Genomic DNA, 25,419 nt, shown 5'->3' on the forward strand with positions numbered 1-25,419 from the left:
TCTAAAGATGTATTCCTGAAAATTCAAATGAAATTATGCTACAGAAGTCAACTATCTTCTCATCTCTTTTGAAATAACTTTTGGTGTTAGCTTTGGAATTCCTGATTTCAGAGTTTTAAACATTAGTGTGATGAAGATCATTCCTAATCTGATTGGTGGATCTTGATGCTAAACTGAAACAATTTTTTTCTTCTCTTACTTCGTGTGAATCCACTTGCTTTTCTGTCTCTAAAAGTATTGAATCTGACATCACACAGTCTCAGCAAGCCTGAAAAGCAACTTCTGAACCTGTTCCTTTCCTCCTATTTTCTCATGCCTTCTCTTCTCATCCTCTGACCCTCTCACCCTCTCTCCTTTGATCTAACAAGCCAATTTTTTTTTAAAATAGAGGCACCTAATCATGATCCACTGTAATCATTTCACCTCCGTGTTCAGTCTCTTTTCCCAGCTCTTCTTTTTAGACAGAAAGTCTTCTGTTTCTATGTGGAGCACTCAGCACATTTTGGGTATGTTATAGTATAAACAAAGGTGGTAGCAGAAAATAATGAGTCAGCTGCTGGTTTGTAACACCATGATGTAGTGCATAAATGAGAAAGAGTTTTTATCTTTTCCCACACCCCAGTTTTCAGTTTCAGAAAATGACTGTGCCTTGTAACTTTGAGGTGCTTAACTCTAACCAAAGTTAGAATCTTACAGCTTTTAGGAATCTGGGCAAATATGCAGAAGGAATATGAAGAAACAAACTGTCTGTACCTCTGCTTATTCCAGCTTTGTTGGCATGAAAGTTCTGCTTAAGTGAATATTAAATTGACTCACAAACTTCAAAAAGAAAATCCTGACATGTATGTGCCTTATTTCCCAATCAACCAAATGTCATTAGTACCTAGAATATGATTCAATTTTAATATATTTCGGTCATGTTAGAAAGAACAGTTTTAAATAATCTGGCTTCATAGTTGGGAAGAAAGAAAGAAAAAGGCAGCAGAAGGGTGTTTAAAAGGATACATGAAGGAAAACAAATTGAACATCCACTTAGTTCCTCATCTTGAACATCCAGAAATTCATAGCCTAATTATGCACACGAGATGAATTATATATGTATGTATATGCATATATATAAAATTGCATAAAAATCAGTTCTGCCTTCTGAAGGCCAAGGTCTTGTGCTATTAACAGAGCAATTAGATTTGTTTCCACTGTAGAAAAGTGGCTCGGAGTTGTATCTACTTTTAATTAATTCTTTTCATGCAGTCCTTGTATATGACATCTCTGCAAAGTACCCAATCAGCCTCAAAGCCTAAACAAAGCCCATTGAACTGGCCTTAGGATCCTTGCAAAACTCCATCATTAAACTAAAAGGCAACAAGTGTAACTCAGCATTAGCATTTTTCATGCACTATGTTTGGGAGCTCTGCAGTTTACTTTTTAAGGATCAGAAACAGCTCTCAACACAGGGTGGCCTCTCGGTGAACAGTGAAAGCTCAGTAAAGCACTAGAAATTTGCCTATTAGTATTAAACTTTTCAGAATGACAAATGAGAGGCAGTAACCATGAAAAGCAGGTTGTCCTGAACTCCTTGTTTGAACCAGCACAGCAAATTTTTTTGAGTTGTAGGTTGTCCAACCTAGGAAAATCCACAGTCTGATTAAATTAGAACTGTGTGATCTGGAACAAGACCCACAAAAAAAAGGGGAGCACCAGAAACAGAGGCACTTATGGCCAACAAATCTTAAAAAAAAAAACAAAAACAAAAACACAAAACTATAAATTTTGAGGGCGGAATAATGCAGCTTTCATGTAGAATATTTGCCATTTTGAAAAATGAAATGCAATGTGCTTTGAAATTAATTTCCAAGTGGTGTTTGTGAAGCCTTTAACAAAAAAAGCAGAAGATGTGTGTCAAAAAAGTGTCGTAGTGGGCAGAATGAGTTTACACTGCTTGTCAGAAGAGCAAGTGTGCTGTGTCAGTCCCTGAGCCCAATTAAATTGGGCTGTACAGCACTAGGACAGTACTGGGGGCTCTAATGAGACAGTCTGGCAGGAAGCTCTGTTAACCCAGACTTGTCATTTGATTTGTCTCCTTCTCAACCAACATATTCACCAGTCTTACCTCCAAAGTTTATACACAAGTTTTATCAGCAAAAAAGTACTGCACAGGAGTTTCAGAAGAGAAGCAACCAATGGGCAATTAGTATGATAAAGACACACTGAAGGGAGAGTTTGAGGAATCAAAAAAGGCTTTTTCATGTTGACAGGAGAAATGTTTATTGTTACAGTTTCTTACCTTCCAGGTCTTATACAGCATTCTGGTCAAATTCTCTTGACACTAAGACCATTTATGTTACTTTTATTTTGACCCAGGAAACATATTCTGAAATAATGCCATCCTTTTGTACACTGCAGAATCATGGACAAGAAAAACAATTCGCAATTTCAAAGAAAGAAATAAGATGCACTGACTGTCAAATTAATAGCTATGGTTTATTTTCCTCAAGAAGGATTTTCAAAACAAGAAACATTAATTTTTATATGTATCAAATGACTTAATTTTATTTGAACAGTAACTTCTCTGATTTAATAAGCAATATGCAACGCCTGATCCAAAGTCCACTGTATTCAGCCCATGGGAGACACTTCGTCAGTGAAACTTCAGTGAGCCCTGCATTAAACAGCTGTTCTTCCTTGCAGCAGTAACTTCTTGAGCACTTTACCCACATCATGATTGCTACCACATTTTTACAATGAAAAAACTATTTCACATTTCATCATTTACTTTACTATTTAGACTTTAAAAGCTAGTGGGTTTTTTATCTTATAAGAATTCAGAAAACAAGATAAATTTCCCTCCCCTAGGCCCATTGCTTATTAGTATATTTTATGATCAAATAAAAAGCAACACAAGACTTTTTCTTGTCTTTGTTTCCTTGAAGAAGTAACTGGGTTGGTCAAAGATTTTATTTCTTAGTCATCCTTATGGTCCCAAAGCATTATGAAAAATATGTTTACTTCCCTGTCCTTAGCCAACCATCACATACTTCTATTCTGTAATACAGCCCTCTTCTGTCCCTATGTATTACTCAATTTGAGTCACCATCAAGGCTTTCTTGTTTTTCAAGACATGACTTGAGCACTTTGAATAAAAGATCCCTTATGGAAGGGGTTGGTACCCATCAGAAATTTCTGTTTCCTCTTGTTTTCCCTCAGTTGTGAAGAGATACATGAGAAATCTGACATTTCTGGCAGAGTTACCTTGTTAATTGCATCAGCACTTTAACTGGGGGGCTCATTTAACAGAAGTGCAATGCGAAGTTGTGAGTTGCAATGTGAAGAATGTGAGTTCATATGTGTTGTACAGATGATTCATGAATGAGATCAAATGCTCAAATCACTGTGTCTTGAAATTCAAGTAGATATTAGAGAGCGCTGGCAAATACAGGGAAAGGAAAAATTAGAGAAGCTGCTGTTTAGGCTGCACTTACGAACAGGACTGACCTGGCAGCATTCCCAGATAAACTCAAGGTTTTTTTACAGCTGAGTAAGCTGATTGGGAGTTAATGCTGTATGATTGACTTATTGTGCTCACAAGCCTCCTATTAACAGAGGAGAATATCCACAAAAGGACTAGAAAAAAGACTAAGAAATTTTGATAACTGCACAACACTTGCCATACTCAAGGATCTCTGAGCATTAAATTGATACTGTAGAGGGTGTTCCAGACCTCCTGAAGTATGGCAACAGTTAGAGCAGCCCAGACACCTCTGCAGGCTGCACTAAACAAGAGTGAGGGCAAAATAAAGAAAGGCTGCTGCTTGCATCTCATCTCCTGCAGCACACTGGGTACTTTGTACTGTTCACCTGTTTAGGCAGCTCTTGGAGAAAGTGCCAGCATTTTGTGCCTGATTTGGGTTCTCTGAGTCACTCTCTGAAGGTACCTTATTCTCTCTGAAAGAGAGAAGCATCAAGTCCCTTTTAAAAGAGACTTTCCATATTTAAGTGTCTGAAGTAGTTCTAGGGAGACCATGTGCACTTTGCTTTCACAGAGAACTAATTTTTTTCACGTTATCGGATGTGCTTAGGGAGGGATTCTGCTTATCACATGTGAAAAAGCCTAAGATAATGATTTCGGTCCAATTAGCAGTTGGGAAGAGCCGCATCCTAAGACTTCAAAGTGGAAAGGAGGTATTGACCTGTGGAACCACTTGCTTCCTTGCCCTGACCACAGCTGGCTTATACTGAGTACCAAACTTTCAACCCATGGTTAGAAATATGAACATTGCCCCAAACTTTTCTTTGTCTGGAACTAGTAAAAGCCAGCTATTGTAGCTACCATTTGTATTTTAGAGAGTGAAGCTGCATCAGTGCACATTCAGGTGAGCACTAAATAATTGCCTGCTTTTTACTTTCAAAATAACAGGAGTACCTGCAGGTGTGGCAGCACTGGGTGATATTTGGCTAGTTGCTTGGTCTCAGGATCTATTTCACTGTAAATTGGTAACAGCAATAACTATCTGATGTTACAACCAGAAGAGAACAGCAAATGCTCCTGGTGACCTCGATCTTAGCTTGTTTTGTAAAATGCGTGTGTTACTGCAAATACAGGGTTTGAAGCAACTCTTACAGATTATTATACTAGAAAGTAATGGAAGGTAGAAGAGGTCCCTTGTCAATAAGAGAAAGCATCTAATGGGCTGGATCAAATCCAGGAATTAGTTGATAGTAGGTTTCTGTGTACTAATTGTACATGGAAATTGTACACAGTTCATACTGCATATCAAGCACAGAAATCTCGCCTCCTCTTTGCTATTTTTCTTGCCAGGCTTAAGAGAGAGGAGGAGGAGGAGGTGAGGAGGTAATCAGTTTTATTTGCTTTCCTAGCCCTGATGAACCTAAGATGTTAAGGAAGAAACTGCCACTGCAATTTGTAAATGGGGAATAAGTCTGCAGTCTCATTCACTTGCCTTTTGTGTTTTAAGATCATTGCTTTTCTTTCAAGCAAGGCATTAGTATATCAAATCATTGCATATGTTTAGGGATGTGATCTATTTCTGTAAACATTTGGTGCTATTTAGAAACATTAGCCTAGAAACATTCTAATTCAGTCAGGATTAGATACCCTTTCATCTTTCCCATCACAAAAAGTGAAAATGACTTTTACTGTATTTATGTTTTATATTAGCCCCTGTTGACCCCTGAATGTGGCCTGTGAGCTACACATGTTTCTATTTGTCAAAATTGCCTCAATAGAATTTACTCACTGACAGGTTGGGATTGTAAGATTTCCTTTCTATTTAATCAAAGGGTTTTGATTCTCAGCTGAGTGATGCAATACTTGTTCCATCAAAACAAGGACTGTCTGAGTAATTACCCAACTTGATGTAAGATCTTTTTTCAGGGGATTATATAGGAGTATTTGACAACATAAGTGACAAAAACCACAGGAGCATGGTCTGAAAAGAAAACAGATTTGACCGTACGGCCCATGGGAATAATACAGAATTAAAATATTTTTTCCAGCCTCAAGTCTGATTCAACTCATGTAGGGAAAAGCGAAATTAGAAATAAGATAGGACATCTGCAGACATCAACAAATCACACATATTTGCATGGTTTTTTCCCCTCCATTGGGCAAGTTCACATTCCAAGATCTGCTTCCAAGCCTTATATTCATCGTGAGGTCTCATTGTTTCTAATACCTTGCCATCAAAGTTGCCTTCAAAAAGTAAAGTGAAGAGACAGCAAAACAAGCAATTTGAAGAGTAGCTAGGCAGTCTTCTGGGACCAAAGTCTCACTTGACACGTCTAACTTAAGAGACATGTGGTGTGGTGTGGAAGAACATTCTTACAGCCAGCCTGAGGAACTAGCTTGGCAACAATAAAAAGCTGCAGTTATACAGAGACTCATTCCACTCCCTGTGCCTTCTAGGTGAAACACTGAGATTTCTTATGCTGATGAAAGTTTTTGTAAAAATTTATGCAATAGAGAATGGCTCAGCAAGGAGGATGATAACATTCTGCATAACTTTTTAAAGTTTTTAAAAGACTTTGGCAAGACAAAACATTTGGAACTCAGCGTCCACCAGAGCAAATAACTTTTTTAATGGTATGCAAGGGACATTTTTAGGAAAAACATACCCTAAAAAGAACTGGAAGCTGTTATCTGCTGATACAGTTCTGCTTCTAGCACTAATGACCTCAGTAGTTTTAGTACTGTGCCATCAAATCCCATTCTGACTGGCCTCCAGCTGGCATAAAAGCTCTATTTTATGTTTGGTTAGTGTATTTATGGGGACGGGTAGGTGGCGACATTTTAACTCAAGTATCTTTTAGCACATAGTTTTAAAAGAGTATCTGGGTGTCAGTGAGGGACAGAAAGTCTTTGGCATAGTACAGCAGGCTGTGTGGCATTTTAAAACACATGGTGTGCAAGGCTAGCAGGAGAATGATTTGGATGTGTGAGAGAAGGAGAGGAGGAAGTGAAAAGCTGCAGCTGTGACAGGAAAGATGAGAGTTTAAAGCATTGCTGGCATGAAGGTGCAGTTTCTAGCGCCTGTGGCACAGGGTCACTGAGCACTAAACGCCCCGATAACTCGTGGCGCTGAATGAACTGTGCCTGTGTGGTTTCTCGAGTGCCACATGCAGATGTTTGGGCTTGTCTGATTCAGGGCAACACACCCAGATGTCCTGTGGCCACAGTTGGAGCGTTGTGCTCACTGAGTATAACCCCTTTGGCACTGTAAGGAGAGAAGAACTTTGCCCTTTCTGAGTGGGAAAACTTGCTCAGTGAAGCAGAAACCCCATATCCCACCACCTCAGCAAGTAATTTCAAATTTCAGAGAGAACCTTGTCTTTTCAGCATGTAGGAGCTGCATAACCACATTACACAGCAGCCCAGATGTCGCAAAAAGCCCTGCAGTTCATTTGCTGGAGTCCCTGGAGGGACAGTCCAGAACTGCTCTTGTACAAGTGCCCAGAGCAACACAGAGCTGTACAGAGCTAATTTACAGTGAGCCTGCTTGGGCACAATGTTAGCACAGCTCCTGATGGCCTGGTTACTCCAGGTCATTTCTCAGCAGGGCTGAGGAGCTGAAATAAGCAGAGTGTTGATAAGACCCCACTGCACTGGGTTCCGGCCCACTCAGCTTGTTTATGCTGTTTCCACATCACTGTGCCTCACAGACACATCCCAAGCACTATTTAATGTCTATTTGCCTATATAACTGGAGATTACATACAGATTTAATAGGCCCAGGGGCTCATAGGTGTAAGTAGGTAGATCTTTTAGTCTAATAAGAACCAAAAGTACATATGAAATAAAAGTATCATTTGCTAGTGATTTCCCTGAGTGGAAAATGTTCCGAGCTGTTTTTCAGAGGTTTGACAGATGGAGCTGATGTTATTTGCAGCATGGCCCAAAGTACACTCGTGTTTCTGCCATTTGTAACCAGACACTCTTCAGTCCTCTGTCTTTGGAAATGAAGTTGCAGGTTTCATTTCTCTCAGTGTTGAATTGGAATATTATAATAATACTGTAGGCCAAAATGGAATTCAGGGCACATTAAAAAATAAAAAAAAAGAAACAAATGATAAATAATAGTAAGCTTGTGAGATAGTGTAATTGTTGTAATGATAGAAAATGTATTAGTAATAAAGGAAAAGGCTAAAAAATAGATTGGATACAATAAACATTGGATCGACTCAATCAAGAAAAGAGCAGTAGGGCAGAGATGTATTCAGTGAGCTGTTTGTTTTCTGAAGCTGGAAAATATTTTGACTCCAAGAGGAGCATCTGATTAGCAGAGTTAAATGAGATGAATAATGCTGTAATATTTTTGTGAATTGTTTTTCCAGCTGAAACTTGCCTTCCCCATCTATAACAGAGATATGTTTTGCATAAAGCACTCAAACATCATGCAGGGAAGGGTAGGAAATGACTGCTCTTTTAGTGTGAGAGTTCCACACTAACCAAAATACATGAGGAGTAAGTTACACAGCTGACAGTAGCAGGAATTGTAGCAATATACAGAGAATATATTAGCAAATTATCTCTTTTTGTAAGAGAGATGCTTTTTATTTTCCTATGCACATGAAAATAATAACCTAATCAACATGGTCTTTGAAAAGAAGGCAAATTTTATGTCAAATATTAGCAAAAACCATACTGAAATAATGTTTTGGTCTTTATAGCTTGTTCCACTAACCACTTTCATTTCCCAAAAGTGATTTGCCTTTTATTTAAATGAGAATTTATATTAGACTTTATGCAGTATGACACACAAATTGTCTAAATTCTTAAGAAAAATATTGATAAATATATTTTGCAAATTCAAACATTCTTTATAGGAAATCCCAAAGTGAAATATTTTATTTCTTAGTGTATTTTTAGGCCCTTGTATATGAATTCCAGGCTTGTTCAGCATCCATTTTAATTTAATGGAAAGTAATATTTGTATTTGATAAGAGAAATAAACATGATATTTAGCAGACTTATCAGCAATGGGTGACACAGGGAACTTTGGGAAGTTTGTATGTAATTTAAATGTCTAATTATCTTTCACAAGGGCTAAGAAGAGTGATATCAGTTTCCATAGCACATGTCAGAGTCCTCCCAGCCTGAACTGCCCATCAGTCCATCAATGACTGAGACACATCCTGATGGCTCTGCTCCCATCAGTCACCTTCTCTAAATTTCTCCATTCTCTGCCTGATCATTAATAGAGGTCACTAAAAATTTTGCATACTACAAAAAGCTGTAGACTTAAGAACTTCCCTTAGCTACTCCAGTGTTATTCTCAGCAAATCAAACCCCAAGTGATTATTTGAAGAATTATCTGAATAATTGCCAGTCAAACATTTTAAAGTGATTTTTCTGACGTCCCTATTACATATGCACGTATCCTATGGGTTATTGAATTCTCTGTAAAGCAAACTATAAAATAAGACCTCATGGGTTTGGGTGCATGAAGAATAAAGAAGAAGTGGGTGGAAATGAAGAAATTAAATATGAATATGGTATGTTTCTGTGCATTATAAAATTAAAATGTTAACTGTGCAGCAATAGTCTATGATATTTCTTATAGCAAAGAGAAAGGTCTAAACTTCACCAAGAGATTGTATCCACAGAAAAGTTACCAGATTGGAAAACCTACTGGTAACGTGTACTAAGATGAAAAACAGATTTCAAATGGCAGAGCTTTTTAGACAATGCCTGAAGTTGAGGAGCAGAAGTAGCAAAGAAGCCAGCACATGCTTCTTGATCACTCCTGCAAGAATTATTTTGCCCTGCATGGACTAACTGAAGAGTCTTGTTTGTGACCCCTAAATATTAAAAATATAGGCCATTTTTTTCACACTTCATTTCCTAATGGCTAAATTGTCTAAATAAATTCTTATTTAGACACTTCAGCTGTCCAGTTTTCAAAGGTACCAGAAATCTGCAGCTTTTTCTGCTGTCTCTGACAGATTTACATATTTGGATCCTGTGAAAATCATGGAGTTTACATAGGTGCTTGAAAATTGTTTTAGATATTCTCCCTCTAACTGGCAGAAATTTGGTCTGTAGTATCCTGCTTCTGTACATTGGCTCTGTGGACAATGACATGGAACATCAGCAGACGTTTTCCCTGAGTTAAAAGGAAGGGCAAATACTGCGTATTTTTAATCTGGTCCTACTATGTTCTCATTAAGAACATAAAATAATGACATTCTTCATATTTTTAACCCATTTCTTTATTGCATTTTCCATAACATTAGTGTATAAAAGACTGGAAAATGCTAAAACTTTCATCTGTATCATTTTACAGAATATTTTTATTATTACTGTTATAGGAACATCATCATCCTATCTTTTAATGTTTCTTAGAACCACTATAACAAGCCAGGGCACAGAGGGTTCAAGATTTATAAAACAGCATTTCTATAAATAAAATCCATTGTAAAACCTGGAATCTGTATTATGACATCATTAGTAGCACAGTGATGAAAATAGGCAGCAGGGTAAGGCAAGGACAGCAGTCATTACACAGAAGCTGTGTAATGTGAGAGCTGTAGCCTTCCTGATGAACTACTATAGACTGAATAGTCTTTGGGGGTTCTGTTTGCTCATCAAGTTTCATCACTTGTAGTGGTGATCCTAGAACATGGAGTGACTGGCTATGTAGGAAATTTAGATATGGAGACATTTATCTTCTTGTCTTGGTCTACAAGGCAAATACTGCTGAGTTTCTTCGTGACATTACATAAAAACTACTTGTTTGTTCGATTAGTGTGTTTTCTAAGTGGAAAGGGGGCTAACGTTGATGTCACCCACTAGCGTCACATGCACTGCATTTAGCTCAGCGGTGTCCTTCTGTTCCTGTGAAAGTGTTTGGGAACCCACACTCTCTCCTCCACAGCCAAAAACTTCGATCCAAAGTAGGGAATGCTCTGGACTTGGGATTTAAGATATCTCATGCTATTCCTGGGGGAGACATCTGTGCGAGATGGAACTTTTGCCTTCATAACCTGTTTCTTGAGTAGGTTATGAGGCATGGGTTCTGGATGTCAAAGGATAGAAGAATCCAGATCTATGAATGAATCATTATGTAAATAGTTACCATTCATATTTACTCAGAAACCACTGAGTGGCAGAAACCACTCAGTATCCATAGACTCTAGGACACAGGGCATGAATGGAAACATCTCCATAGGCTCTGGATAGCACAAAACCCCTGAGCTTTTATGCAGAGCAGGGCAGTAGAAATGAAATCATCGTCAACTCCAACTGATATATCACGGCCTGCCTTGCTGTTGCTGGTGGTATTAGCATTTGCTAACCTGTGCTAAGCCAATTCTGTGAGACAGTTGGGAGTTTGATAAATGTATTTCAAATTGTATTTTGGAGAAATCTCAAGCATGGGGGGAACTGGTCATGTTCTGTTCATTGCAGCAGATGGCATCCCATTTGGTGTTTGTTAGCTTTGTTTGCAGCTCAATATTTTGTTTCTAGGGGAACTCGGTAAGTTAAATAATTTATCTCTCTATTGCATCAAGAGTCTGATCCAAAGTCTACTAAAGTCAGTGCAAAACATTTGATTAGCTACCACATTGACTGGATAAAATGCCAGGTCCTGTATGTTGAAGAGCATTTCAGATGCTCCCTAGTAAGAACAATACAGGCCTCTGTCTTTCCATTGAGAATTTTTTTGACTGCAAATAAAAAAAAATATTCAAATAGCGACAAAAAGTTTAGCAGACAAGAGTACAGGACTGTGAAGATAGGGTTGAATGTCCAAATTGCTAAACCTCTCTTCCTATTAAATTCTCCATTTTTAAATAAACAATATAAATAATACCTTCCAGCTGCATTTGGAATTTAATCTAGTACTGTTAGCAGGCTGCTTTGAGAGCTTCCAAAACCCCATAGCTGTACTAAGCAAATAATCATTATCACTTAATATTCTCATCAAGCATTCTTACTCAAGATGGGATCTTGCATTACAAGGACTGACCATAAACACATTCCTCTTCTGATGAGGAATTTTCAAAATGTCAGAAGCAAATTCACACTCTGATCCTGCAAAGAGTTTTGCATGACCAGAACTCTACTGCCTTCAGCAGTCCTGCTGACCGTACAAGGATCCTAACAGTGTCTGCACATGGTGGAAATTTCTGTTGCGTTGTTACAAGTATTTGAATCTTGAATATCTAGGATATCAAAGAAATCAACACTTCAATTTATTTTTTTTGTATTGCAATAAATATTAAACATCTGTTAATTTTCAACAACATTTTTCAAAGTACTTTTTTACTAGTAGGGCCTGGAAACTGCTTTATTCTGTATTTTTATCCAGATTTTCTGTTTGTGTCATCTTTGGGCATTCAAAAAGTGAGTACATATTAGCTGTACAGTGTGTCTGCATGAATTCCAGTTGTATTTTAGTCCTCCTAGTGGCCTAATATATTAACAATATTATAATGTGTAGTAAGGCATAGGAACATCTTCTATATCACTAATATTTCACTAAGTTTGCAGCATTAATACTGCAGTAACACTCCTGTATTGCTAAGGTCAATAAATCTTCTAAAGCATTTGTCCAACAAATCCATCCATGTGGCTGTCACTTCACATGGACATTTCTGGTTTTATACAAAATTGTAGCAAAAATCAATACAGAAGATACTACATTATTCTGTCACTGCAGGAAGCCCACTGTGGGAATGGGACCTTGTGCTCGTTCGTCACACCAAATTCCATCTTAGATTATTGCCAACAAAGGCTTTTCTCACAGCCAGACAAGGAGGGTCAGACACCACAGAACCAGGGTTCCCAATTTTCATGGTGCTTCCTTTCTCCGAAAAAGCCTCCAAAACCTTTCCAAAATAACACCTCACATTCTAGGAAGGGCCTTTTGCAGCCTGAGTGGGCTCAGCACAAAGGGTTATCAGCCTTTTAGATCCTGTTTGTTATCTGCTTAATTTGAACCTTGCTGATATCCAGGAAGGCAAATGTGGAAAGACAAAGGGCAACACACTTGCCCTCGACTCTTTTTCTGTTCCAAGGCTGTGCCCCTCAAAGAGAGTTTGCAACCACTGATGCCTCCTGCCAGATCCCAGTGGGAGACATTTTGTATGCCTGGCTGAGCCAGAAAGTAGGATAGAGGTTCTCATGACCAGAAACAGATGTACTTTTGTCTAAAAGATGAAGCAAACATGTCTAAATCCATAAATTAAGTAAAATTTCCCTCTGATCACAGCCAGATGATATGTGTTAATCAAAATGGATATCACTGCTTTAATTTGGCTAGGAGGCAAGTTGAACACATAAATCTCCTGGCTGTAGGAACTTCCATCTGTATCTCCAGCAGTGGTCATCTTGGTATCAGCATCACTCTATTAAATTCCAAATTCTTATTTCTAGTAATTCTAGTTCTTAATTCTCTTGATAATAAACAAACAGTGTTTCTTTTTGAGCATCCGTTAGAGCTAAGAAAAGGACTATCATCTACCATCAGCATTTAGGACATACCCCTGCATGTACCCCTCTCTCTCTGTGTCTTGTTTTTTTTGGATTAACCCACGTGGCTGCTGAGTCACAGCGAAGGACTGTATCCTTGAGTTGTCCGGTAAACATCAGATAAGTTACAACCGATATTTTTTCAATCAAATTATATTTTAGTCCACTGGCTAAATTATTAAATTTAATGTTGGCCTGTTTCTGTTCTCGGTGTTGTCTCCACGAGCACAGGCATGGTGCTTTCTCCTGGTCACCATGCTGGACACCCCAAACAACATGGATTCTTTCAGGTACCAGGCATACTGCAGGGTTTGAACATAGACCAGGTACTCCATAAGCCATAAATCAAATGAGAAGGGCTGTTCCTCCCCCCTGCTCACTCATGAGACATGTGAGAGGTCTGAGGGGTGAAACATAGTTATCAAGGTATCAAGTCTTATTTCTCATGGATGCAGCCATGATGGTTTATGCATTTTGTACACACAAAGCGTGTATTTTAAGAGTGGCCCCAGTGGTTGGGAGAAAACTGCAGAGAGAAATTGTTGCAGAAAACTGCAGCAATTGTGGAGATGAGACCAGGCAAGGGAACAAAGAGGATATGAGACCTGTCTGTGGTGCTTTTTTGATACCAGGAGCATGTCTGTGGGACATGGACAGCACAGGAATGACACCAATGGAGTAATACATCAAAAGTGATCTTTGTAAGGCAACTGATGGGTAACACTGAAATCAGGCCTTGCAAGTGGACACAGCCAAGAACTCTGCTCAGCTGGATTCTGAGGTGCCTTGCTTGCCTCAGATCATACCAAAACACTTCCCAGTTCCACCATTTTGACCCACTTTGTCCTTCCTTGTATAAATGGTGGGGAAGTCGTTCTTGCTCTTCTCATGGGTTATGCCACATGCTAGTATGTGCCGTGGTCTCTGTTCCCTTGTTGGCTCTGTTTATCTCCTTGTTCAGCATCTGTTTCTATACTTGTGGTTCAGGTTTTAGCAGGAGGTGCCCAGGGTTCAGCTGTAACTCTTTCTTTACAGTGGACTTAAGTTCTGTGAGAACAGGCACAGACTTGGGTCACAGACTGAATTTCTGAGCCAGCAGCACATCACAGTGGGCACGTTCCTGTGGCCACGTGCACGAGAGTATTGCTATAACAGCCCAATCCTCTTCGGCACTTTGAGTGGGGGAGCCATGCAGGCAGACACCTGCAGCTCCCCACGCTTTCACCAGGAATCCAGGAGATCCTGCCAACAGGCCTGAGTTAGCAAACATGTCCTCAAGCACATCTGAAACCCAGCCATGAATTTCTTAGGTTTTAAATTGCATTTTTTTCCTGATTATCTTCCAACAGTTTTTGGGTTGTTTTTTTTAAATTATTGATTAATTTTGGGTTGGCTATTTAATGCAGTGTTTGGTTAACTAATTCATGTAGTTGTTTATAATTATTGCCTTGCTATAAAATCATCTTAATAGAAGGTTAGAGGTTTTTTGTTTTCTTTCCAGTAGAATAACAAGTTATTTTATTATTCAAACAAGGCTTACTTCCTGCTGTTTTCAATAAGATTTTTAATAAATATGTAAATTTAAAAATTAATTTACTGCATACGTTTGGCAGCATGAGTCTTGAACTGACAAAAGTTTGATGGATTGTAAAATTATCCTCCATAAAAATCATCAGTCATAGTAAACAGAATTTATCAGCCTCTGGTAATTTTACAGCTTTTTCTTCATCTTATCTTCTGTTAGGAACTCACTTAAAATTGATTATAATATAGTATGTTTCTAGAAATGTAATTCATTCATAGATTAATTAGATTTTAGGTTAATATCCCATCATGGAATAGGACATGAGCCAACAGTGTTTTCCAGTTGTTACAGAACTGCAGTAGAGAAACCTTGATTACTGTTCCCATGTGGTTTAACCGCCAAGACCAATCACTAATCAAATTCAAACGACATAAAATGGAACATCCTTCATAGCATTTATTTTCTGGCTGACTTATACTATAGGCTTTTTATTGATACAACTTGCTGTACTGAAATGAACTAAAAATTGCAAGAGAGGATTTATCCTTCTACTTTAATTTGGTTCTGCAGCCTATATCTGAAACTCTCGCTCGGATTTTTGTGTGTGTTGTGCTGCTGTCCCTAAAATATTCTTCCCCACAGCAGAGATAAATTGTTTGCATAAATTTAGAAAGTACATGTAAATAACTGTACTGTTATGTCGGATTTGATGGCAGATGAACTTAAAACATAGGTTTCTGTTCTGCAATTCATGCTTTGCTTGAATCAGTACTGAAAACTGTGCAGCTGATAACGTCAGCTGGAGAAGTGGCAAGTGCAGCCATGGAACCAGCATCATTATTTGCATCTATCCTGTCACAATTTTCTCTGATTGCAAAGGAACCTTTCTAGTCTCATTGCACAGTGCCAGAAAACAGTATGCACCTAGTTCAGGCTGCTACAAATTTACTGGGAAGGTAACCTGGGCTACAGCCTCTTCCTCTGCTGCCTCCGGGGGCACTTACCAGTGCAACATGTGGCAGGATTGCCCAGGAACAGCCCCTAACCCTCACTCAGGGAAGGTGCAGAGGAGGGCACACCTGGTGGGTTTCATTAGTGCCAGGTGTCACAGAAGGGAAAAGAAAGGGCAATGGGTTTTGGTTAGAATCATTAGACGTAAAAAACCTCTGATATGTAGAGAGTTGATTAAGATCTGTAGCGGAAAGGGAAATGACAACTTCAGGCTCCTAAAACAAGCTATGTTGTTGGGCTGGTGTTTAAGCATGCTAATTCAGAATTTTTTAAAAATGAAGAAGCCCCTGCTTCCAAATTTTAAAATTATGACCTCTGTATAATTTCTCTTCTGTGGGAGCTCAGCAGATGTTTCATTCTGATGTGTGTTATCATGTAGGCAAACATGGAGGCTCTGTCCATGGTGGCTGAGCATGCAGTCATGAAGGGGTGGACTGATGGGCCTGGAAACATTGGTTATCTCTTCTCAGCTGTCCTCCTCAGAGGCTAAAAATGAAAAAAAACTATTTGTTGTGGAGCTCACTCCTTTGTTTAAACTACCTCCATGAATCATCTTTAAAACTTGTAAGAAGGGTCGTTCCCTTCCCTTCCCTTCCTCTGCAGGTCTTCCAGCAGAGCTTCATGCTCTTTGAACTCCCCTCTAGCCCTCATTGCATACAACAAGCCAGAATTCATAGCTGGGAGAATTATTTCTACATGGTTTCTTCATACTGCTGATTTGCTCTTGGTCCTGCTACATAACCTTGCTACTTCAACAGTCGGAATCAATGATCTCAAAAGCCTTTTCCAACCTAAACAATTCTATTATTCCATGGTTCTTTATCCGCTGCTTCTGTTCTTTTTGCCCTCAGGCCAGCTGATGTACCTTGGATAGTCACATGCTATGAATCTAGTCCAATACACAAAAGAGAGGATTACTAGTGAGGAAAATCATTACCTACTGCCAATTACCATTCGCAGTACGGTCTTGAAGTGCAATTCTGTTTTCCATCAGTATGCTGGGTGACTGACATTCAAACATTGCAGGCCAGGAGATGAGACATCACTAGAGAGCAAGAGGATAAGAGTCTTCGTAATTACCAAAATAAATTGTCATGTTCAGAAAAAGCCAAGGGTGGAAGATGAAGACAGGTAAGAACATAGCTAATACTTAAGAACAGTAGACTGAGAACAGTTCAGTGATACACAAAAATTACTCTAATTACTGAAAATGTCAGTGAAATTATGTATTGTATGAGTACAATCCTGCATTTACTGAATTTGAGAGGATTTTTTTCCTTCAGTCAAATGGGGGATAGAATCTGTCTCTGTAAGAACTGCATTTGCTATTAGATTTTTTTAAAAAACTGTACTTTTATCCCCTTCCTAGTTCAGTTCTGAGTAATTATCCCAATTAAGGAAAAAATCATCAAACCCTCTAGTCCAGGATAAAATTGTAGCTCCCTTTTTTATATAAAGCCATGAGCTTTATTGAAACCATGAGCCACACTTTCTTCAAGGTAAGGATAACTACTTTCGTTCAGTAGGACAAACTGCTGTATATTTAAATGCTGTGAGGTGAAACAATCTGATGAAGACTGAAACAGTGAAGTTACTTAGGACTGCGTAGTTCCAGTACCATTTGGTTATCACTGGCAACATAACCTTCCACATAGTTCTGTCAGGGAATAGTAGTGAGCTTCAAATGGTTAAGTCGAGTTCAATAACTTTGTAACCAATCTTATCTTTCAGTATGACTTTTTTTTTTTACTGCAATTTTTTTCAATCACTAGAAAATCAGAACAATTTTGCTATTTAGCTCTCTCTACAAGTAAAGCTAAAAGGATCTTTTGAGAAGTGTATCCTATATGTGTCTTGTTCATTTTCAGTCCATCAGGTTCTAAAAACTGAGTATCAGCTTCATTTCTCACTATGGATATTTCTTCCTTAATGCCTTGTGGTGAGCCTCTGATTGCACTAAGCATTGCTTTTAGTGGGTAGATTCCCTCTGTGAGAAGCAAAATTGGTGATTCTGCCAATGTGAATAGAGTGAGGCTCTACTTTGCCTTCTGGAGAAAGTACTGGTGTTTAATTGCTTTTCTTTTTAATGAATCTCCTCAACACACTTGACTGAGCACCAGCATTGTGATCGTTTCCCAAGGTATTGCCACTTAGAATTATAGGTTTTTACTGCTTTTTAAGTAAACTTTGTCCATGCAGAGTTGATGCAGCCAGTGGCCATTCTGAGGCACTATGAGAAAACAACCACATTTGTGCCATTCAGTTCATAACTGAGCAGAAGGTGAAAAGATAAACTTACCTGTTCTGGCAACTGGGACCTCAACATCCTGGTTTAATTAAATTATGCAAAAGTTCAAAGAGCATTGGTATAAACTGATACGGTCAATCTCGTCATGTCAAGAAATATTTATATACTTTGTAAATTATGAAGATGATATTCTTGGCTTTAGAATGCTGAAGGTACTGAGTCACCTCATCATGTTATGAAAATTAAGGCCCAATCACTAAACTATGTTTTATCTCCAAAACCAGGCAAGAATTTGAGCTGTAGGCAATGTAAGTCTCAACTCCGCAGTCACCTGTTCATTAAGCAATACCAGTTCTTGTCCATATCTGCACTTATCAATCATACAATGGTCATGCTAATCAGCTTTATTTCCTCTAAGGTAATTTATTTGCAATCCAGGATCATCAGGAATGCTGTCCTTGTGATACTTAAATGTATTTGTAGATTGTTAAATTCTGAAATACAGGAGAACTGAAATACAGTTCTCATTGTTATATTACCCATAATGCCACCAGGGGATGATACATAGCTATGTATATATGGCTTTTCTGTCAACTGCTGAACAGACTAATGAACTTAAAAATGCTTCCTATCAATGCATTTTTTCCCAGAAAAGAAACTAGCACTTATTGTTTATCATGAAAATCTGATTGTGTGTTTCTGAGAATGTCATTGTCTGCTATAGCAAAATAATCATGGTATTTCTGCTCAAATGGAAAAAAGAAGAATGATTCATTATTTCAGAAATTATTTTACTGTCAGTCCAAAAAATAGATGAAAGCTTCTGACAATATACAAGGGAGAGGCAGGCTTACCTTACTATTTAAGGTTATGTGTCAAAGAGAAAGAAGTTCAAACATCACATTTTTAGCTCAGCAGAGGTCATGGAGTTACAGCTTTCACCTTTGTAGTTTCTTGAATGTGACTGTACAACTATTTTCACTGCAGAGTGTTACCTGTCCACCTGATGTTAAATGAGATCCGGAGATTGTTCATTTTCCACGGAGAGCCTACCTGGCATTCTGTCCTGGCTAGATGACAGACAGCTACTCCCTAGCAGTTCAAACCCAACCCTTTTCACGTTACACCTTCACTGCAAATGGTCATGTAACACCACTGAATTCAGTGAGAAGTTACTTCTGATTAGACCAGTGTATGTCTGATCAGAATACTGCTCTGTATCTAGGTGCATCTGTTTTACAAGAAGCCGTGAACGTATTAAAATTGTCCTACTAAACAGGTTATGTATGAGCAACTTGTGTAATGCTGCAACAGCATATCCCACTTAGGCCCATTGTGTCACAAATACAAAGCAGTTATAGGAGTAGAGGATATCTAAATTGGTAAAACTCTGAATTTAAAATGAGAAATAGTGGCTCAGTGGGATCAAGTTTACTGTGAGCATATGCAAACAAAGTAACGAGCAATTTTTAAAAGGTAAAAATCCAGAAAATTGCTTTCCTTCACAATAAAGTTATGAGTAATAACTAAAAAGGCAAAAAAGAGAACATACTTTGTATCTTCTATTAGAGATGAGAACTGAAATGAAAGATGTTGTATTATACAATTAAGTATCGATTTTGTTGATCTATATTTAATTCTCTTAGCAATTTCATTGTTTTTACCCAATAGCATTTTGCAGTTATACTTCACTTGAAGCAATGCTCTTCTTGCTCTTTTGTTAATCTAAAAACTAAATTGCCCAATGCATGAGAGACGTAGATAAAGTTCATTTTGTTCTTTTGTGTAACTGATTCTGAGCCCTTTAAAGTGCTGGTTAACTAAACTTAGACAGCTGGAAAATACATTTATGCTGCAGAATGGTTCATTGCTGATTCTGGGCTCTGGTGTGCCTTAGAAGTGTAGCCTGACCCCAAGACAGTCAGAGCTGCTGCATGTTACCACATAGAAGAAATGGCCTTGCTATTGCTCTCCTTCCTGCACACGATTGTGGGATCCTTTGTGCCTGTGAACCAGCCCATCCTTCCCTGCTCCTTCCTATTACACCTGCAGAGTCCTTGTGCCATTCAGAACAGCTGCAGCTGTGACTGGTCCTTGATCACACAGCACTGGAAAGGCATTCTACCCGCATGTAATCTCTCATTTTTAAAGTTTACAGAAAACCTAATTTGATGTATTAATGTAGAAATAACACCTATTTATAATGTATCAGTGTAACTGCAGGCTAGTTTTGTTTTCCTAATTTGCTGTGCTTGAAGTGACATGCCAGATTTTATTACATCACTAATGGGTTTTAGTTATTCCCTTTAGGATGTTGCCAATGAGGAAACATTATTCTGATTCATGACTCAAGAGTTTATTTCAAAGTGATGTGACTCGTGATGAATGTCTGTATTATGTCAGATGAAGTTTCTCCTCTTCTGACAACTGGTCACTGCTCTCAGGTGATATAAGGCATGCCACACTCACAAGTTAAGGAATTCCAGCTGTGGGAAGCTCTCCACGTACACCGTGGAGTCGAACAACAAATGCTTCCCATGCCCTAAGGCCATAAAGGTGCAGACTTTCTATTAAAAAATAAACTTAGTATAAGTAGATAAAGCTATCCATTGATCTGCTTTAGGGTGATGGGCCAGTGCTGTTACTCTTGTCTGCACTGAGCTGGTTTTGGGTTGATTTTTTTTTCTTTTTTCTTTTTTCTTTTTTTTTTTTTACTTAAACCAAAATCTCTGACTACATGTTTTTGTCTTTTCCCTGAAGTTAATACTTAGGAAAACATATAGTGTCCACACCAAATGCAGCAGTCACCTTACTCAAAGAACAGATGCAGAATAGTCAGCAGAAAGTCCCTACTAATATAGGAAAGATTTGACTGGAACCATGACCCAGAGGTTAGGTGCTCTCTACACTGTTACCAAATATCACCCATTTCTCATGGATATAAACCACACCTGATCTGCTGCCTAATGTTCCTCCTGTCTGCAGAAGCAGCTACTGATTCACATTAGTGCAACTCTCAAATGTATTAATGAAGTAATTACTTTAAAATGCATGATATTAACATCTCTGGGCTAACCCTTGTTCTTTTTTATACCTCTGACTCTGCTGAAGTCAGTAATAAATTGATATGAACAAAACTAAAGATACTACATAACCACATACAAAACTTATCAAAAAATTTAAATAAGAGTTGCTTTGGTTTTGCCTTTTGATTCATCTAGCAACTTCTGTGACTGCCATGAAAAATAGGAAGTGTAAATAAGGATGAATCTAAATAAACACTTTGGTAATTTCTTACAAATCGTATCTATAGTAACTACAGAAAAATTTTTAACTTGGGTTAACATTTGTTCTGACACACCAAGGTTACAGACATTACTAGTGACTTTTCAACTCTAGGAATGTAGATAATTGTGTTATTGTGTGAGAAAGTGATTTATTGATTATGCAGATTCTTACATTATCTCTGCTTAAATTTTTCTTTATTTTTGCTCATGAACCTCAGGCTGTGAATGAGTTTTCTTCTATGAGTTACAGAAAGGAAACGTTTGAGGGTTTTTTACAAAAGGATGTAACTGGGCAATAAGACATCTAAAAAGGACACCTGTATGTCCAAAAAATATCCATAACTTATTTCTGAATTGTTTCTTGTTTTAGTAATAAATTTTGCTACAACTTTAATTCTTGATGTATTGTAGATATACTGTTCACTACACTGTGTACCTTTTGCCAGTAGGTTTCACTGATGGGCTTCAGTTCCCTTCAGTTTCATTTGACACAATGATTTTGCTTAGAATTTGTAGAGAATATTTTATTCTCTGCAGTTTCTCTAAAATATTTTATAAACTGTTATCTTTATATTAAATGAGAACCTAGGGTGTGATTAAAGTAGGATTGTAGTCTAGGTTGTGCTTGTGGGGTATAAAAAACTATGGATACATATATGCAGAATATACCAATGAATTCAGCCCTGTCTTTCATGTGGTGTAAATCTATCCTTTGGTAGGATAGCCAAAATCCTACTTTTATTGTTGCTTCACCCAGACTGCTCTGTACTGCAAATTCTCCAGGAGTCTGTGCTCCTCCTGCCCAGGAGTCAAAATTGTCTCCATTTGAATCAATAGGAGTTTTATCACAGACCTTACTAACACCAGTATTGAGTCCTGCAGCCCCAAGTCTGTGCTAAGTGGTCACATCCAATTTATCCAAAGGAAGCTGTGAAGTGGGAAAAATACAGACAAAGAAATGTCATTTAGTCTGTCATATAATAAAATACTTTAGGTTTGTATTCTGAAGAGCAAAAGGTGCTAACATGTTATTGATGCCATGGCTGAGAATTTTCTCATCTGACCTACAGAAAAGTGAAACAACTCTTTCAGTATTTTAAATGAGGGCAAAGGGAAGAACGTTTTAAGCTGAAATTCTGAAAAATTTCTATTGAAGGGTCCCAAATTTGTGTTCATTCCTATTACCAAGGGTTATATTCCTCTATCTCAGAAAACATTATAATTACAGATATTGAAAACCTTGGTTTGAACTGTCATCTAAAATCAGAATCCAGCATAACATGCCCTAAAACCTTTTAGACTGAAGATTAATTAATGAACCAAACAGAAAATTTTCATTTACTAAGACTTTAGGGTCTCCTGTTGCTTTGCTTAAGTCTGCTTGAAACATTTGCTAAAAATACTAATCTAATCCATGCATGGTCACCTTATGAAATATGACAAGATCAGAGCATAAACAGTCATTGGACTGGCATTTCAATTTTTAGCTAACTAGCCATAAAAACAAGCAATCAAACTATGTAACAAATTGTCTTTCTCTTGCCCAAGATTTCTAAGGAGAAACAGCACAGCATGCACAACATTTGACTGACTTGGAACTTGAATTCTTCAAAAAATTCTAATGATCCTTTACAACTGTGTATGTAATGATCCACAGCATCCATACTTCTGCCCAAGCTATGTTTTCAGTGTGCTTAAAATGCCATTTCATTTTCTATCTAAAACAAAATATTAATGTCTTGGATTTACAGTAATTTACTGATTCAGTCTTTGACATCTGATGGCCCTACCAAAAATGAGGAATGGCTTTGCACTCTGATGGCTTATCTCAGAATCCTTGAATCTTATCTGTCCAAGAGGTTATTGAATGTTGATTGTAAAATGTTGAATGCTATCCCGTATTTCTGTGCTAATATTATCTGTGAGAGGAGTCAGTTACTCAGATTTTGAAACACCCTGTATATGAACAGCAGGTCATTTTTATTGAGCTGCTCCCTACACAGCTCCCTAATGATTCCTTGGTCAGGGCTCTGATTGCAAATACCAGTAGCTAACAAAGGGATAAAATTGCTCTGGTACAATCCTACTGTGCGTTTTTAATATAATGTGCTAATACATTGTCCGGTGTTCCCACAGAATTGCACCACCTCACCGAGTAGGCCTGGCCAATATCTGATTGATTCTGGTCTGTGGGGATTGGCCCAGTTCAGTATAATTTCCTGTCTTGCTGCTTTCTTGTCTGTTAGAGAGGGTTTGGGTCTGTGAAAATCAATAGCCTTGCACATGCAAAATGTGAGGTTATTCCCTAGCAAGTTTCATTCGCATCTTTGATTTATGGAAAATGTTTTTTTTCTCCTCTGCACTTTTTTTTTTTTTTTAAACTCTACTTAAACAAATACCTGTTTAAACATGCCCCCCGAAGTATTTGTACAGGAGAAAATGTAAATTACTGTGAGGATGCTGGAGAAGTTTAACATGTGCATAGCCGGGATCTGCTACTTATGACATTAATAGCACTTAACTGTTACGTAAATGGAGTCCTATTTGTCTCAGCAGAATCATTAAAGTTCTGATTTATCCTAAAATGGACTCTAATGTTCTATTTAATCATAACAGATATTTAAGTGTCTAAGAGTCTATTTCCTTTCACCCTGTGAACTTTGGAAAGATGGTAATTAATGGTGTACAACAGGATAACTTTATTTTTATAAGAAATATGTTTCTAATATTTCCCTCACTTATTACAGAAATTGAAGCAAACTGAAGAAACAAAAGAAGATTCCCAGAACAGAGTATCTAAAATGTCCCTGGAGTCTCTCAATAAATTTAACAGCAATAACGTGCTTTTATTAGAAAAAGAGAAGAACTGTCTGAACAAGGTTGAAGGACAAAGGGAAGAAAATGGGAAGAAAGAAGAAGCTTCCTTAAATAGCTCGGGTCAGCACGAAGTGGACAATTTGGAATCCTTGAGTGATTCCCTGTATGATAGCTTTTCCTCTTGTGCCAGCCAAGGCTCCAACGACGTGTAGAGACACTTCCCAGTGGGCTGTGAGCGCGGCACACAATGGACCTGAAGGCGAGCAAGGAGTGAGGGGGGGAAAAGAGACAATTGCTGAAAATTCCCCCTCTGGATCGTGGCACTCATGGCAGGGTGTTCTGACTTCCCACCACACAGCAATAAGGCAGGGAGGCGGCATGGTGGCACGTGGGACTCAACGCTGAACACAGCGAGCGCTTACACAGAATAAAGTCTTAATTTTGCACTTTTGTGAATATTTGTACAGTTGTAAATACCTTGGGAAAATATATTTGTAGGGATACACGACAGCAATAAATATTACATTGGTGCTATGCTCCTGTAATGGCATATTACTAACTTAAAGAAATTGGTGTTAATATTAACAAGAAAAGTTAGTAGATTTTTTAAAAAAGATTTATAATTGTTCTAGTCTTAAGACTGTATGTAGAAACACTGCGTTACCATAAACCTGAGCCTGCCAGACTGTCTGCAATAAACTTTCACGGGCTCTGTTTTACAAAATGTTTTATTTTTTACTTTTAGTGCAATTCCATACAGGTGATCTAGGGAGGCATGCATTTCAGTTATTACAACTTCACAACAGGTGTCTTATTTCAAAAGGGTTTTGACTTTTGACATGGCAAGAAAATGAATAGATTAAAAGTCTTGATACTGCTGGCATTGGCTTCATCAGTCATGCACATAACTGTTTGAGAGATCAGGGTCAAAGCAATTCACTGCTGACACAAACGGGAGTCTTGTAGGAATGAGAACTACATAAACCGCCCTGTGCTTCTGACTGCAACATAGTTTTTCAATTTCCACCTCCTCTGTACTCATTTGCCATCAAATTATGAATGTACCATACCGTGTTATCTTTTGTAGTCTCTGTTTGGTCTTAATTAAATTCTAAATACTAAAATTATTTTTTAAAAACTGAAACAACTCCTGTTTGTGACACAGTACAAAAATATGTTGGTGCTAACCAGTACTAGTTCAAACATATCTAGGAGCAGGGCCTGTTTTGGGTGTTATTTGTTTTTTCTACAGAGGTTGTTTATATGTAAGGGAAAGTCTATTTCAAAGGTTCTGTGTATTTTTTCTAGCCGTGAAGTATTTATAACTGCTTTTTGTACAGCAATTGTAAACTAGATATATTTGGGGTATTTCTAGACTCTATAGTTTCTTTAGCATATGCCTGTTAATCTTTGAAATATTATATGATCAGTGTTAATATTTTGTGCAATTTGTTATATTTTAAGTCATTTCCACCATAAAATTGCATCGTCTTTTTCGACTTCTAGAAGAAATTTTCATTGAAACATCTTTTGTAAATAA

General features: G+C 37.9%; 1 protein-coding gene across 1 annotated transcript in view; it reads left to right on the forward strand.

Moving 5' to 3' along the window:
* NCKAP5 (NCK associated protein 5) overlaps window positions 1–25,413 on the forward strand; it is a 369,416-nt gene extending 344,003 nt beyond the window's left edge. The window contains exon 20 of the mRNA XM_018072435.3: window positions 23,810–25,413. Within this exon, the coding sequence (XP_017927924.1) occupies window positions 23,810–24,091 (282 nt within the window). The 3' untranslated portion in view covers window positions 24,092–25,413. The remainder of the gene's footprint in view (window positions 1–23,809) is intronic.
* Window positions 25,414–25,419: the final 6 nt, after the last annotated feature.

The sequence above is a fragment of the Manacus vitellinus genome, unplaced genomic scaffold, assembly GCF_001715985.3.
Source record: "Manacus vitellinus isolate BGI_N305 unplaced genomic scaffold, ASM171598v3 scaffold_22_pilon, whole genome shotgun sequence".
In the NCBI taxonomy this organism is placed as follows: domain Eukaryota; kingdom Metazoa; phylum Chordata; class Aves; order Passeriformes; family Pipridae; genus Manacus; species Manacus vitellinus.